We start from the raw sequence: 15,518 nt of genomic DNA, 5'->3' as shown, positions 1-15,518 counted from the left end.
GAGAGTGTGTGTGCAAACTCCATGCAGAACGGTATCCAAGCCCCTGACCTGCTCTGTGTGTTCCCTGACCTGCTCTGAGTGTTCAGTCCTGCTGTGTTCCCTGACCTGCTCTGAGTGTTCAGTCCTGCTCTGTGTGTTCCCTGACCTGCTCTGAGTGTTCAGTCCCTCTGGGTGTGGGGCAGGCTGGCAGGAGAGGCCCACTAGGCCGGCAGACAGCCCTTGACCCAGGCCCTTCTGAGCACCCTGCTGTGGCCGGCAGAGACTCACTTGACATGTAGCTGAGAACGCGGTTGCTCAGCTCTGCGTAGTCCAAAGACTGGAGGGACCAATCTCCACCGGCTCCTGTTGGTCCCGGAGGTCCCCGTGGGCCAGTCAGGTACTGACGTAGATACTGACGCACATCATCACCTAAAAGGATGGGCCGGGCTAGATGGATGCACCCAAGAGTAGGGCGCCCACCAGGATGCCTGGTCACAGCCGGCTCCCCACAGGGCGGGCTCCTGTGCAACACTGTGACTCACGCTGTAGCGCAGCCAGGATGTCATCAGATGAGATGGAGCCCGATGAGGAGGAGCTGATGGTCTGGCCTGAAGCTGTCGGGAAGGAAACCTCATGTTACCCTGGCCCGTGCTGGAGCAACACCCCTCATTACAGCAAAATCACGAGACCTGGTTAACTAGTTATTACCATTTGAGGGAACTGAATGAAGGTTAACCAAACTAACACTAGGTTAGTTTGAAAGCATGAAAAGTTCAAAAAAAAAATTTGTGTGCACCTGCTTTGTCTTGTAAGAAATGCAGCTCATTTTCTTGAGGCGCCTGGCCTAACTCCTACCAAATGCTACCGGGCAGCAGGCTCTGTTCAGCTATGAGGACATGCATCCAGCATCAAGGCTCTGCTACTAAGTGGACCAGCCCTCGCAAAACTACATCCTGGGGCATATGACTGCGAGTTCAGGACCAAACATCACGTCCAGAAGAAGATGAAGCCCACAGAAGACCAGGCTCTGGAGCAGAAGTGGGGTTGGGCACGGGTGGGAGAAGGTTCAGGGGCGGGAGAGGCTTACTCCGCAAGTAGCTCACGACGAGGCTCGCCAGCTCTGAGTAGTCGAAAGTCTCACCAGTGATGGTGGAGACAGGCCCTGGGGGGCCAGGTGGGCCGGGGGGACCCTGAACTCCAGAAAGGTAAGACCTAATACTGTCACCTGCAAACAAAGAAATACAGCCACGTCAGGTCTCTCTGGAGAGCATCAACTCCTCCTGCAAGTGACAGGAAGCGCTTGATGAAAGGCCGCCCCATCCCAGCACGTGGCCCAGAGCAGGGCCAGCAAGGAGCCTCGACAACCCTTGTTACAGATGGAGAAACTGAGGCCAGAGCCTGTGTTGGATCAGGTGGTTCATGAGGACTGTGGGTCACCCATTTGACAAAACTCTGGTGCCCCCATTTGTGGAAATTGTACCTTCAAACCCATGGGGAGCTCAGGAATGAGGTCAGGAGTACACATGTGTGAAAGTGAGTGTGACTGTGTCATGTGTGCACAGTTGTGGATGAGTGTGTGGGTGTGTGAGCCTCTACTGGGATGAGGACAAGAATAAGTGTGGTGGCTGCTCTGCAATGGTGGGTGTCAGGGTTGCTCATGACCCACAGTCTAGGGTGGAAGACTGTCACCCCAACACACACCCCTCCCTACATTGTACACAGCCACGACAAACACACCCTGACCCAGCACTCACTCTGCATGTAGTCAGAGATGTACTTCTGGATCTCTAGGCCAGAGCTGCTGATGGAGCCCGGGGCCCCTGGGGGCCCTGGTGGGCCTGGCGGGCCCTGCATGAATGTGGTGCTCGAGGATCCCCCTGCATGGAAGAAAGTCTCCGAGTTGGTTCCTCCAGCCTGGGGTCAGACAAAGAGGGGCCCAGGAACGCCTACTGCAGCCTAAGGAGGGTCTTTCTTCATGGGAGAGATAGAGCAGTAGCAAAGAGAAACGTCCCCCCAAAAGAGGAAAAGAATGATTGTAGAAAGGGGCCCAGATATGGGAAGCTCTCCCCGGCCAACACCCCCTTTCTTTCAGCTCCCTGCTCCCCGACATAGTCTCCCTCATCTCTGAACACCCCTAGTTCCCTGGGTTCTGTTTTCTTCTCCCTTAACTTGAAACCCTCTCAAGGCAGCTCAGCGCTCCCAGGACATGCCCAGTCAGCACTGACATGGATGAACGGTAAGTCAGTGTCGTCACTGCCATAACTGACCTTGCTTAAAGAACGGGAGAGGAATTTTGGGGACTTTTGGTTCTTACCGTGAGAGATACCACCAGGAATGCCAGGTACTCCGGGATCACCTAGAATCAAAATGAGAAGCACTGTTTGCATCACCTCCTCCAGGAAGCATTCCCTGGCTAACACCAATCACACTTATCAGAATATATCTCTTAGTCCCATCTCTGCAATGATATGCTTCTCATCTCTTTCTGGCCTGGCAGCCTGAGAGGAGGAGGCAGAGAATTGTGACTTATACTAACCAGATATTGTGAATTCAAAGGGTCCATGTGGCAGGGCTAGAGCAGACACAGAGCTTGGGGCTCGTATCTCTCTTTCCACTAGGCCAATAGGGGTGTGAATTCTTTGTAGAGCTCCTGACCATCCCATGTGCCAGGCTGCTGAGCTCCTCGTGCCATATGGCAGGAGGAGGAAGAAACACCCCAGCTCATCTGGCCTCCTACAAAATCTTCTCCCTCCATGTGGGCAAGCAGGGACACATATCAGCTCCTGCACTCTTTGAGGCACTGTTCTCACCTTGGTCTCCCTTGGGTCCCGGGGGCCCAGGTGGGCCTGGAGGGCCAGAGAAGAAGTTCTCTGCTGGGGAAAGAAACAGATTTTGAGTGTGCACACAGTGAAGTTGTGAGCGCGCAGGACCTAGCACAGTGTCTGGCATATTATAGATGCTCAATTAATAGTTGTTAAATAGATGGAGAAATAACTGGATGGATGAAAAAAGATGATGATGGATGGGTGGCTGGAGGGATGGTTGGGTAAACAGATGGGTGCATGAGTGGACGGAGGAGTTTTTCATTAGGAACAAGTTCTGGGTTAACGTGTGTCCTAAAGTTATTTCCATCGGTTTCTATGTTGTATTGCCAACATTATCTCATTTTATATGTATTTGTCCTGCCTACTTTATCAGACTGGGCTTCCCAAAGATAGGAACTGGGTGTCCCCAGTAGGTCCATGAGGGCAGAACTAGCTCTCTTCTTCAGATGAGGCTACCAGAGGCTATCGGGGCATCTGGGCTGGGATCAATCACACTCTCCGTGTGCAGCAGGTACCAGGAGTTTATGTAAACACTCCCTCCACCCCTCTGGAAAGTCAGGTGGAGGAGGCGTGGTGAGTAGGTCAGGCACTCTGACCATAGCACATGGGGGTAGGGCTTATGCAGAGAACAGGAGTAACTTGGCTTACCTGAGCTGGTAAGGTAAGATCCTGGTGGGCCTGGTGGGCCTGGTAAGCCTTCCCCTAGATAAAAGAACCACCAAGACTTATCAGTGCCACGACATGGGTCAGGAACCCTCTGCCCAGGAGAAGTGCCAGGGGGCCCAGCAGAGGCCTGGTCTCTGGGTCCAGTCTTACACGGGGAGCTCAGCTCATACCTGCTGGGCCTCGGGGTCCTGGTGGGCCTGGAATGGAAGGTCCTGCAGAAGAGGGTGAGGAAGAGGCAATGCTGAACTCAGAGAGTTCATGCCACCCAAGAGCAGGGTCTTGGCTTCCTCACTAGCCATGGGCCCCTGTCCTCCAAGATCCCCACCTACTTTATCAGACTGGGACTGATAAAGTCCCGGGACGCTCACCTGGTGGCCCACGTGGCCCAGGTGGGCCTGGGGGACCTCGTAAATCAAGACCCTCTGCAGAGAGAAGAAAACAGAAATAAGTCAAAGGTGTGATGAGGTGACATGTCATGAGGTCACCAGATCACCAATGCCAGATGCCCCAGCTGCACTCAGCCCAGATAGCAGGCCCGGCCTTGGCATAGCACCCTCTAGGACCCTCTCTCCTAGTGGTGCCCCTTCCTCAGAGGAAGGTAGGGCAGCCATCAAGCTCCCTGATAGCTGATGGGGGTATGGAGTGAGGGGTAAGAACGGAGGATCAGACAGCCTGAGTCCAAGCCCCTGCTCCATCACTTCTGGCTCGTGAGCAGCAAGTCCTTGACCTCTTTCAGGCTGAGGCAGTAAGAGCTCCAGTACAGGTGCCTGGCAGACACCCAGTGAAAGGCCACAGTGTTCCTCAGGGCAGGGGGTGACTGCTGGTCAGGGTTGGCTGCTGCCTTTGCTGTTCAGGAGCCCAGGGATGGGGCACCCAGTGGCATCTCTACAGGGCTTTGGAACCAGCGGGCCCAGGAGTCAGCCTTCCCAGGCCATACCATGACTGACGACCCACCAGCCCTTGTCAGCGCTCCTGAGGTATGTGGGGTGCATTGCCTGCCAGTGATATTCCCAGCACCCAGCTCACCTCAGAGGCCGGGGGTGACCCTGGTCCTCCCGGGATCCCAAGAAACTTTCTGACAGCTGTCTCATCCCAGTGACTCATCCCTCACAGCAGACAAAACCTCCATTGTTACTTCTCAACTAGCATTGCCCTTCCTGGGAACCATCATCCTCTGACCTCGGCTGACCATGACTCACTGGTGCAGCTGCCACAGGCACGAGCCACCGCCGCCTCCCACTTCCCACCTGCCCCTGCCACGCTGGCACTCACGGGCTGAGAGGACCTCAGAGATGGAGCTGCTGCTGCTCAAGAATGACTCGCCAGCAAGTCCTCGCTCCCCGCGGGGGCCTGTGGGGGACAAAGAGTTGGGGTGGTGCCATCTGCACCCATAGGTTAGTGCTTGCCCTTGGCAGAGGTCTGGAGGGGCCCAGGTGCCTGGCGGGATAAGACTCAGTCAGAGCTGACTGTGAGCTTTCCTGGCTGTGCCAGCACACCCCAGGAGGAAGTGGATTGGCTTTTGGTGAGGCTGAGTAAAGTTTTGGGTATCATTTGAATAAATCGCTGGCCAGTGGCATGATTATCAAGGTCTAGTCACAACAGGCCTTGGGCCTATGAAATTAGCCTAGTTGACTTTGATGAAAGGACCACAGACCTTTAATTCCCCTGTCCCAAGGACCCCTTCTCAGAAACATGGATGGGAGTGAGAGGCAGTGTCTCTCCTTGCTAACAAGGCCCTTGGCGAGGGGCCCTGTTGCATCCTTGCCTCCCTTCCCAAAACACACTCTTTCACTTCTCTTTAAGACAGGCCTTCTCCAGCCTGGGGAGCCAGCCCGCCCCTGTGAGAGCTTGCGGCCCTGCTTTCATTGTGGGTGTGGCTTGTCTCATACCTTGCTGTCCTGGGAGACCGGCTGGGCCAACTGGACCTGGAAACGGGGAGGGGGGAGAAGGGCTTTATCACCCTCCAGATGCACAGCTTGAAAAGGAAAGAGCAGGTGCCTGTTGCATGTGCAGCTTCCTCACAAGGATGGAGAGTGGTGCACCAGTCAGCTTGCTTGTGTGAGCGCGTTGGAGCTCAGCCCTGCGTCCACCCAGTGACAATCCTCTACCGAGCCTGGGGCACCTGGGACAGGCACAACTGCCCTTTATGACACTGTCCTTGGATGGTGAGGACTTCGAGGTGCCCCAAGTGTCCCCCACTACCACCACTGGCACATCAGGTGGCAGACTGGTCCACACTTACATTGGGCATATTAAGTCATCATTTTCACATAACTTTTTAAAAGTAATGAGAAAGTAGACATAACAAAATAGGCATTTTAGAAAAGTAGAAAAAAAGGTACCAGCCTTAATTCTTTAACTTGATTCATTTGTAATTTCTTCCTAGCATTTTTTTATCTTGTAAAAATAGCTGCAACCACAGGACACATTACCCAGCATCTTGCTCTTTTAAAAAACTTTTATCTCCTAACAACTTTCTTAAGTCTCCCTATTTTTTGTTGTTGGGCAATTTGGGGATATTTTCTTCAAATAGACTCCCAGCGTTTTTGTTGCCCTTGATGCACCTTATCAAATTGTTTTCTAATTTAGGGCCAAGCACTCTGACAAGTTAGTTCACAGATTCTGGAGGCAGAAGAACCTGGGTCAGCGGAGTGACCGTAGACACGTCATGGACCTGTTCCAGCCTCCGCGGTGCTGTGTGCAGGGTTTGGAATGCCTGCTGGTGACTGCTAGGCTGCCTGGGAGCGGTTTTTCTCAGCCTTCCCTTACTCTCCTGCGCAGGTTCCTATCCTGGGTTTCAGGATTTGAGTAAACACTGCTGTCACCAAATGCAAGACCTGCTATTGATTTGGGGCAAAACAAGAAATCGAACTGACCTGGGGCACCTGCAGGTCCTGGGGGTCCCATGGCTCCAGGAGGTCCCGGGGGACCTGGGACAGTGATAGTCGATGACCCCTCTGAAACAGAAGACACACAGAATACTGAGCCCCACTCTGCTGGCTCAGAGGCTTTGGGATCTGGGCAAGGCTATGAGCTGGGCCAGTGCGTTTCTCTCGTTTCTTCTAGTTACCCCCACCTGCCCCACTGATTACCCCAAGAGCTCAGTCTTGCCTCCTGCCCAAAGCACTGCACCTCCAGACTGGCACTTCTTCGGAGGGTGAGAGGCAGAGCCAGGGAAGGAGCCCATTCACGAGAGAAAGACATGAGAAGGACCCTCCTGGGCCTGCCTACCTGAAGTCATGATCCTGCCTGGAGCTCCTGGTTCACCTGGGAGGGGAAGGAAAGGAGGTGGTTGTTCCAGGATCAATTAGTGGCTCAATAAATCATTTCCAATTCTTCTGATTGCATTTGAGATCTACTCTCGGGGCCTTTAACCTTCAGGCTAAAGGCATTTTAATGAACTGAAGGGCAGCACTTGTGATGCATTAAGCACCAATCTCTCTGCCGGAGACCCTGGAGGCTGGAGCATCAATCTTCTTGGCCACATTAGCTTTTGGAAGAGACTGAGACCATGTGAAGGGGCTGTGTGGAAGGATGTCTGAGGTTGCCTTTCAGTGAGGCTGGAGGAAGGACAACTCAGAGCTATTCATGCCCCACACTCGGGTTCTCACACCCTGGGAGTCTCAGGCTCACACTGGGAGTCATGTTAGGTGGGAAAAGGACCCAGAGATCAAAGGACAGTGGCTGTGAGCCTGTGAGGTCGAGCCTGTTCCTAGAGCGCTGGGATGTGTAGTGGGTGCTGTGCAGAGTTAAAGGAGTGTCGGTGGTTGGCAGGCTGGGAAATTCTGAGCTCCATTGTTAAGAGATCTCTGTTCTGCCATATCTTAGAAGACTGAAAAATGCAACTGAAAAATGTACGGGGCACTCAGAAGAAGAAAATGTCCGAGTCACACTTCCCCAAACTTCTTGCCTGCTGGAGGCGTCTTGAGGAGGCACCTCCAGGGACTGGAGATTCACAGACTTGGAGGAACCAGGTGAGTGAAGGGACTCAACTGCGGGCCCTCTTGCCATTTCCTAAGGTGTGGGGGCAATGCAATCGTCCACACAAGAAGGGGTGATATTGATTCCCATAAGCAAAGTAGAAAAATGGCCTCTGCTAGCTTTCTGCCTGCCCCTGGGGGTTCAGGGCCAAGAGGAGGAAGCACTTGAGTTTGTTTTGGAACACAGTCTGATATTAGGTTAAAGTTCCTCCTCTTGTGGACACTGTCCAGGGAGAGTCCAGAGTTTCCTCTGGGCAGGGACTCCCCAAATCTACTTAATAAGGTGCCATCAAACCATGAGCAGAGGTTTGTGTGTCTGGGATGTACAAACTCAGTTCTTATTCCATTGGAATTACATTTATTTATCCTGGAAAAAACTCATTGGTCCAACTAGTCATTGGAAATAGTTTCTGGAAAGCAGTTACTTTGTTACTAAGGTCCCCGCAAGGTGACAGTGACTGCTCATGAAAGCTTGCAACTCTTCAGAATGTCAGGGTTCAGGAATGTGGGGCCACAGGGACTATAGGAGGTCAGTCCCTGAGTGCTGGTCAACCTGGGACTAACTCAGGGTTGGGGTCATGCAGAACAGAACAGGAGTGTCACCCACTCTGAGTATTGGGTCACCACATGGGTCATCTAACTGCCTCTTCTAATACTCAGTACTACTGTAAGTGCTCCTAAGTAGCATCTAGATGCTTCTCCCTGCCTGTATTAGATGCCCCCTCACAGAAAGGGCCTGGAGTACCCAGGCACACCGAGGCCTGGTGAATGTACTGCTGAAGGTGGTTCCTGTCAGGGACCTAAGCCTGAGCAGGGAGCAGAGCAGAAATGGGGCCCTTTTAGAGACAAGTCAGGAGTGGGAAGGCTGCAGGAGAGGCAACATCCTCACAGATCCTCCTTGAGGAGCCTGGAGACATCCGGGTACCAAAAAGCCTGAGGACTGTGGGGTGGGGAGGTATGGGGGCACTGAGGATTAAGAACAAATCCCCGGGCTCCTCAGCATCACAGCCTTGGCTCAAGCCACTAGATGCCACTGTTGATCCAGGCTCTGGTCAGAGAGGGGCCTCCCTCCTGTCAATCCCTCCCCTCCTGCAAAAACAGCTAGTGAAAGGAAGAATTTGGAAAATCACTTACCTTTAGTCCCTGGTTGGCCGGGGGCACCAGGAAGTCCTGATATGATGGAAAACCAGTAAGTTAGGATGGTTAAGGCCCAGCAGTTCCTGACACCCGCTGGTAGTGACCAAGGATATCACGCTGCACAGCCACAACCCCGCTTGAGACCTGGAGACCCACGTGGCTTTGCTGTCTGCTCTGCCTAGGAGGTCCCTGGGGGGAGCCTCTTGCTCTGAGTTCCCACTCTGGGAAGTGAGGTAATAGCTGGGCTTAGTGAGCAGAGGCCCATGGACTCAGCTGTGGGGATCGTCATCCCCTTGGGTTATAAACCCCCATAGCTTCCCAGACAGAGTAGGGAATTGGGCACTGGGCTTCCTATATCAGATGTAAGACCCCCCCCCCTCCCCTTTGTCTCTAAGCTCTTCATCAGGGAACATCTGAAGGATGTCCCTGTGTTCAAATTTGGAGGGACCTGCTGCCTGATTCCCTCCCACAGCTTTGCCTAATGTCCTTTAGGAGTTGGGGCTGGGGTGGTGACAGTTTCTCAAATGCACTTGGGTGCACACAGGTCCAACTCCAGGGCAGACTCTGACACAGGGCTGAACCAGAGAAACCACACCCTTTGGCATGAGGCAAGCTCCTGTTCCCTGCCATGCCAGTGGGGACGCGGCCTCTGGAGCGCTAACAGGGCTCCTAGGCCAGGGTCCTCCTCTAGGGGTCCTACTCCAAGGGGAACAGGGCATAGGCAGACAGACCTGCACACAACCTAACCTTATTTTCACCAGAATGGCTTTCTGAATTGTTCTATACACATTTCTACTCCCTATGATATTCCTCAAGACTCACAGTATCAGGTGTGAGCCCAGTTTTGCTGGGGGAGTGAGAGCAGAGAGGAAGCTCTAAGTGACTAAGGGAGAAGCATCTGCTGAACAAACGGGGAAAGTGGGGAGTGGGAGGCGGGCCAGTGGTGCTGGAGGCAGAGTGACTGCTGACTCACCCTGAGGTCCTTGGGGTCCCGTGAGACCTATGGAAAATAAAACACAAGAAGGACGCGTGGGGGTGGGGGACTGGCAGTCTGGAAGGACTGGTGGGTGCAGGACGGCAAAGCCTGTACCTGGGCAGCTGGACTCCAGCATTCTCCCCGTGTAGACCTGGAGGAGTCAGCAGCTCTTTGGGCTTTGCTATGAAGTGAGCCACTGCTCCCCTGGGTGAGCCTATGACTGTTTGGAATCTGAGAGCCATGAACCCCAAAGGCTCACACACTTGTGGACCCCTAACACTGTCCCAGGCTCCCTCCTTGGCTCTTGTGCACCCACCAATGGAGTCAGGAGAACCCCTGCTCCTCACAGACCAGCGAGGAGGACCCCTCACCCTCACAGCTTCCCTGGCTTGTTTTGTTTTTCCTGCAGCCCTGCGTGTCTTGCTCCTGTGAGGCCTCTGGTGGAGACCCTAAATAACAGCTTCTCTCTTCAGATCAGTGAGTACTGGTGAGGGTCCAAGGTGGATGGGAGGCACAGGCTCAGAGGAGCAATGTATTGAGGTGACAAACTACAATTTTAAAGAGACTCCCGTTTCTTTCTAGAACCCACTGCTCCCAGTTGTTGATCTCTCTCTTTCAAGTTCCCAGACTTAGTGGCCCAGAAGTATCAGGACCCACAGCCACGACACACAGCAAAAGGCAGCAGTGGGGGCTGATCCTGCTGAGCTGCTAGAGAGAAACTGGATAAGGCATGTGCCCACCCACACAGACACACACAGTCACACAGCGAGACAGACAGAGACACACACAGACATACAACACATACATAAGCGCGCACAGTCACACACAGCAGGGCGTGGCTCTCTTCCTGCACAGTTACCTGGCTTTCCTGGGTCTCCAGAAGGTCCTGGTGGGCCACGGGTTCCAGGCATTCCAGTGAGACCTTGTTCACCTAGAGACAGCACAATCAACATGGCCGTGATTGCTTTTTAGGAAAGCAGAACTGGTTGGCACGTGCAGCTATTTTCCTGGAGTTTGACTGAGTTCCTTGCTGACAGTGGGAAGGAGAAGGGGAGCAAGACCTGGACCATGCCAGTTTCCACAGGTGGGGCCTCTTTAGCTTATGGTTAGGAGGCTTGAGGGGCTGCTCCCTGGGGCATGGCAGGGAAGAGAGCATGTTGAGGGGAAGCAGAGAGTGAGGGGAGCACAGTGACCAACCTCTTGGGCCTTGGAGTCCATCGGGGCCAGCGGGTCCTAGGAGGCAGAAGCAAATTCATCAGTTACTCAGGAAGCCCCTCCCCAACTGCCCAGCCCAGGACCACAAGTTGGGTGGAAGCAAGTTGTGTCCCAAGTGGAGAGCCCCGCAGCCCTCCCACACTGCCAACCAGGGAAGAGGCCCTGTCTTTGTTACACCCTCTGGAACAAAACTCTCTCCCTGCCTTCTCCTAAGCTAGGAAGTGTCTTTTCTTCTGTGGAGAACAGTCCAACCACTCCCCATGGCATTTCTGGTGTCCATGGCAGGACTCAGGTTGCATTGGAAGCCTCATTGATTCAGGGCTGGCAGTCAGGGTCCTCCAGTGCCGTCTCCTCTGCCCCAGGCACTGTCCTGACCTCTGGAAACCTCTGGGACCATACCTTGCTTTTCCCGCCTCTTTGGCTTTTCTCACTCGTGTTGTTGGAGTTTGTCTCTTCACAGAATTCTCCAAAACAACGGTGAGTAAGATCTTCCTTACTTTCTAGCACCATCTGATAGGGCAGCCCTTCCATCATTCTGGCTGGGTGGAATGGCTCTCTGCCATGTCCTCGGAGCAACCTGAACTTCCCGTGACACCTGTCACCAGTACAAGCTATTGCCCCTTGAGGGAGGGAGAGCATCTGACCTGCCCAGCACAGAGTCCTGCATAAACCTCAGCAGAAGGGCTGAGCTCTGGATCTGGCTGAAGAGCTACCCTGGGGTATCAGGGCTGTGCCTGAAAACCACAGCTCCCAAGGGACCTCAACGCCTGTCTGTCCTCCTAGGCCTGGGTGGTTTAGAGGCAGCAACTGCAGTGGATGACCTGTGTGCCTTACGCAGTTTCCCCTCCCTGAGCAGTGAGCAAACCACAGAGACAGCTACCACTCTCTGAGCCCCAAAAGGATGCCTAGACCCAGAAATGCAGCCTCTACCAGGAGGTGGGGTGGGTGGTGGTAGAAAAATAAGTGAACAGGAGAGGATCTCAACTCTTTGGGTCATGGTGATGGCTGGAAAGGGGCAGACCCACTGCATCTGCTCCTTTGGGACACTCACCCATTGCTCCTTTGGCCCCAGGCTCGCCCACGGCTCCAGGCAAACCTCTTAGACCCGGCTCGCCTGCAATGGAAACGGACTAGCTGGTGGGAGGCAGTCAAGCTCTGTGCTTCCTCCAAGGTAGGGACTTCAACACTCCCTACACCCCCCTCAAACCTGTCCCCTCCCCAACCAGAGGAGCTTGGGGTGCCAACATGAGGTCAGGCATGCAGCACTGGCTTTGATTCTACAGGCTGGGCCCCTGCTGTCCCGTGCAGCAGGCACCGAATGGCCCAGAAGCCACACCTGGTCTGAAAAGGCATGTGTATGAGTTCATCTTGGCCACAGAAAGCCGCCCCTTGCAGCTAAAGTACTATTATTATTCATTTCCAACTAACTGTGTTGGCTAAGAAGGTGCAAGTATTACAAACTTTGTGCTACTTGGAAAGTGCTTAATTTCCCCAATTGGATTCCCCAAAAGAATCTGAAAAAAATCATAAACTCCCTTTTCTGCTCCAAACACTGTCTAGACTATACCTTTTTTTTTTTTTTTTTTTGGTGGGACCCTCACCGGCGGCCAGGGAACAAACCGGCGCTGCAGAGGCCGCGGGCAGCCTCTCAGCCCAGCGCTCAACCGCTGCGCCATCAGGGGAGGCCCTAGACTATACATTTTAATCCTGGCTTATACGCCAATCAGTGCTTCATTTGATCTCATCTTGTGTTTCTCCTAGTTTGCAAGTTCCCTGAAGGTTTAAGGTGAGAGATTCTGTCTCATACTTCTATAATTTTCCCCCCACTTCCACTGCCTGATGGATTTATAAAATGCATTGAATAGATCAAAGTAGATTTCTGTGTTGAACTGACCTGTGAGACCTCGGGGTCCTTTCTCACCCTGGTCACCTAAAACAAACACAGGGTTGGGGGCAGGAAGCATCAGTCAGGAGCAAGGAAAACAAACAGTAAGAAGGACCTGAAGCTGCAGAATTGTTCCCACTGTTTACAAGCAGCTGTAGCTGGAGGCTGGGGAGCACCGACAAAGTGACCCCGCCCCTAACATTGCACAAATGGTACCATTGGCATGAAGAGGGCCAGAGTAGAGGGCAGACACCTTGCTGCTGCATCTCTGCCACCTGGAGGATCTCCCAACCTTAGTACAATGACATTGGCATTGTATTTCCCCTCTTTGTGCCTCCGTTTCCCTATCTGAGAAGTTGGGTTGGAATGAGCTCTGGGATCCTCCCAGTTCCAAGGTCTAAGAGTGGAGTTATATGCATTCTCAGACCCTGGGCAGGGTCACCTCTGGGGTTCCAGGAGTTGGGCAGACTGGGGATGTCTAAGTAGCATTGGGAGCAGCAACATACCTTTGGGTCCTGCCGGTCCCATAGGCCCTTTGTCACCTGAAAAAAAATAGGAACTTTGGAGTAAAGAGCCCTGACGGGGAGGACTAAGAAGGGACAGTGTCTGGGTCTGAACACCTCCCCAGTCCTCACACACCCATGAACTTGGCAGGCTGTTTTGCAAGCTCATCAGGCCCTCCCTGCCCCTGACCTCCTTCTGGAGTGAGAGGCATCTACGAGTATCATCTCCCTTCCTGGGCTCCTCCCCCAAGCTTACCTTTGACACCAGGGAGGCCCACTTCACCTCGGATCCCTTGGAGACCCACAGAGCCTGCAAACAGAGGAAATCAAGCAGGTGGAGCTGTGTCCCCAACTTTGAAAGGGGTAGGCATGCACATGAGTGTGTGCGCACACACACACCCACTTACACACACACACACACACACACACACACGGGTACACAGAAATCCTGGAGCAAAAGTTCAAGGGCTGCTTTCCAGGGACTCACATCCCTGCGATATCATCCTGGCCCAGTTTTGCCCCTGAGGTTACCAGGCCCTGGACATAAGGACACCTCAGGACACCCTAGCAGAAGGGCACCTGCTTTACAGCTTGGGCTGCAGCTCGAGATCCCTGAGATAGCAAGACCAGCTCTGTGGCTCACAAGGGATGAGGGAGAGGCAGGTGCTTTGCTTAGAAACATGCAGGCATGAACTGTGGGTCTCCAGAAGGCACTCCTTAGAGCTGCTTCTTGTGCATTAAAAAATGGTTGCTTTTCCCTTTAATATCTTTCCCCCTCCCACACACACCCAAAAAAACCCCAGTATCTATTTAGAAGCAACAACACACTGACCTGGGGGACCTCGTGGGCCAGGAGAACCATTGGAACCTGAGGAGGAGACAATTATCAGACAGTTAGGTGCAGGCCAGGGACTCTGAGCCCATGCTGAAGGGCAGGTGGAGGGAGAGTTGAGCCACGTGCAGGTGGGGGCTCTGTGCGCATGTGGCTCATGTACTTCGCATCCCCTAGCCAGGACAAGGTCATTGTTACGGAGAGAGCTTCAGCTGGTGGGTACAGAGACCCTGTGCTCCTTGCGGGTCAGAGTAAAGCATTTGGACTGGGCCATAGGTAGGGACAAGAGGTGACCAGGGAGGCATCAAACAGTGAGAAGGCCACCTCCTCCTGGGTTGTCTGGACATGTTGCTTTCAAATATGTGCATCTGGGCCCCAGCTAGGTGAGGAAATTGTTTGCCTTCTGGTTTTCTGATCCATCCATACACTTGGGGACACAAAATGGGGCAATTGAAGTGACATAGATATGTGGCCCAAATCTACCATGGGACTAAAAATTCAGCCCAATTCTGACCCACAGGGATCCCTTTGTGGGGGGATGCTCCCTGGGCCCATCGCCCCTGCACAGACCTGGGATCAGGGATTATGGATGTCTGGGCCCCCGAGCTTCGAGCTCTGTGGTCCATCCTGGACACAGCTGCCTCCCCGGTACCCTTCTGGGTACCTGACTTACCTTTGGGACCCACAGAACCTGGGACACCAGGTGGGCCTTGAATACCCGGTTCACCAGCAGCCCCTGGGGAGAAATGAACACTCTGAGAGAGTCCCCCAGTTGGTTTGTCCACCCAGCCTGGTGGTGTATGGGGGGATGCTCCCCACCCATGAAGTCCTTGACTTGTGCTCTCTGATACATTTACTGCCTTCATGAAGCTGTGAATCCACACCACACCTTTGGTTTCTACCTCTTGAAATTTTTAATCTCTCAGCATTGAGAGGATTTCTGGCTGGGCCCATGTCTGGGCTTTCTGTGCCTCCTTCCCTGCTCAGCTCTTGTCATGAGAGGATCCAAAACCTGTATCCCACTCTCCTGGGGAAAGCCCTGCCTGCCTCCCAGCTACTCCACTCTCCCCAGGACCACATTCTCCATGGATTCTGAGCACTGCAGGTTCTCAGCTCTAGGCCAGACCTGACAGCCTGGCCTCTGCCCCTCCTTAGACACTGTCTCCTCAGGGACCTGGCTTAAGGCAGGCGTTCAGCCAGTGCTAGTGAATGAAGGAGGGAGGAAGACACACAGAAGACACACGGATATTGCTTACTCTCCAGGTGAAGGAATCACTTCTTACCTGTGTCTCCTTTTTCTCCAACCCCAGGAGGTCCTGGTTCACCACGAGGTCCTGTGGGGCCTTCTCGCCCTCTCTGGCCCATGGGCCCCTCCATACCAGGCTCTCCTAAAGACAAAGCAGCCAAGGTCCCCTCAGAGTTAGAGCCCTGGACCATGCTAAGGGCTCTGTGGCAGCACCTTGCTGATTGGGCGCCAGCCTGAAGCTTCTGAGCAGACCTCCCTGCGTCTCCTTTGCCCC

The 15,518-nt window shown here is 53.7% G+C and overlaps 1 protein-coding gene across 1 annotated transcript in view; it reads right to left on the bottom strand.

Annotated features, from left to right (window-relative positions):
- Positions 1 to 15,518, bottom strand: part of COL17A1 (collagen type XVII alpha 1 chain) — a gene marked incomplete at both ends in the record, with an annotated part of 38,693 nt that overhangs the window by 3,384 nt on the left and 19,791 nt on the right. The window contains 24 exons of the mRNA XM_084244638.1: positions 268 to 408; positions 522 to 593; positions 1,067 to 1,204; positions 1,734 to 1,856; positions 2,294 to 2,335; positions 2,781 to 2,849; positions 3,453 to 3,506; positions 3,641 to 3,682; positions 3,839 to 3,892; positions 4,743 to 4,820; positions 5,360 to 5,395; positions 6,347 to 6,427; positions 6,702 to 6,737; positions 8,585 to 8,620; positions 9,561 to 9,587; positions 10,423 to 10,494; positions 10,761 to 10,796; positions 11,830 to 11,892; positions 12,673 to 12,708; positions 13,170 to 13,205; positions 13,423 to 13,476; positions 13,999 to 14,034; positions 14,672 to 14,734; positions 15,282 to 15,386. Coding sequence (XP_084100764.1) covers positions 268 to 408; positions 522 to 593; positions 1,067 to 1,204; positions 1,734 to 1,856; positions 2,294 to 2,335; positions 2,781 to 2,849; positions 3,453 to 3,506; positions 3,641 to 3,682; positions 3,839 to 3,892; positions 4,743 to 4,820; positions 5,360 to 5,395; positions 6,347 to 6,427; positions 6,702 to 6,737; positions 8,585 to 8,620; positions 9,561 to 9,587; positions 10,423 to 10,494; positions 10,761 to 10,796; positions 11,830 to 11,892; positions 12,673 to 12,708; positions 13,170 to 13,205; positions 13,423 to 13,476; positions 13,999 to 14,034; positions 14,672 to 14,734; positions 15,282 to 15,386 — 1,530 coding nt within the window. The remainder of the gene's footprint in view (positions 1 to 267; positions 409 to 521; positions 594 to 1,066; positions 1,205 to 1,733; positions 1,857 to 2,293; positions 2,336 to 2,780; positions 2,850 to 3,452; positions 3,507 to 3,640; positions 3,683 to 3,838; positions 3,893 to 4,742; positions 4,821 to 5,359; positions 5,396 to 6,346; positions 6,428 to 6,701; positions 6,738 to 8,584; positions 8,621 to 9,560; positions 9,588 to 10,422; positions 10,495 to 10,760; positions 10,797 to 11,829; positions 11,893 to 12,672; positions 12,709 to 13,169; positions 13,206 to 13,422; positions 13,477 to 13,998; positions 14,035 to 14,671; positions 14,735 to 15,281; positions 15,387 to 15,518) is intronic.

This window comes from Talpa europaea (assembly GCF_964194135.1).
Source record: "Talpa europaea genome assembly, chromosome: 10".
NCBI classification, from domain to species: Eukaryota; Metazoa; Chordata; class Mammalia; order Eulipotyphla; family Talpidae; genus Talpa; species Talpa europaea.
The sequence above is the reverse complement of the archived record's forward strand: the minus strand, read 5'-3'. Positions and strand labels throughout refer to the sequence as shown.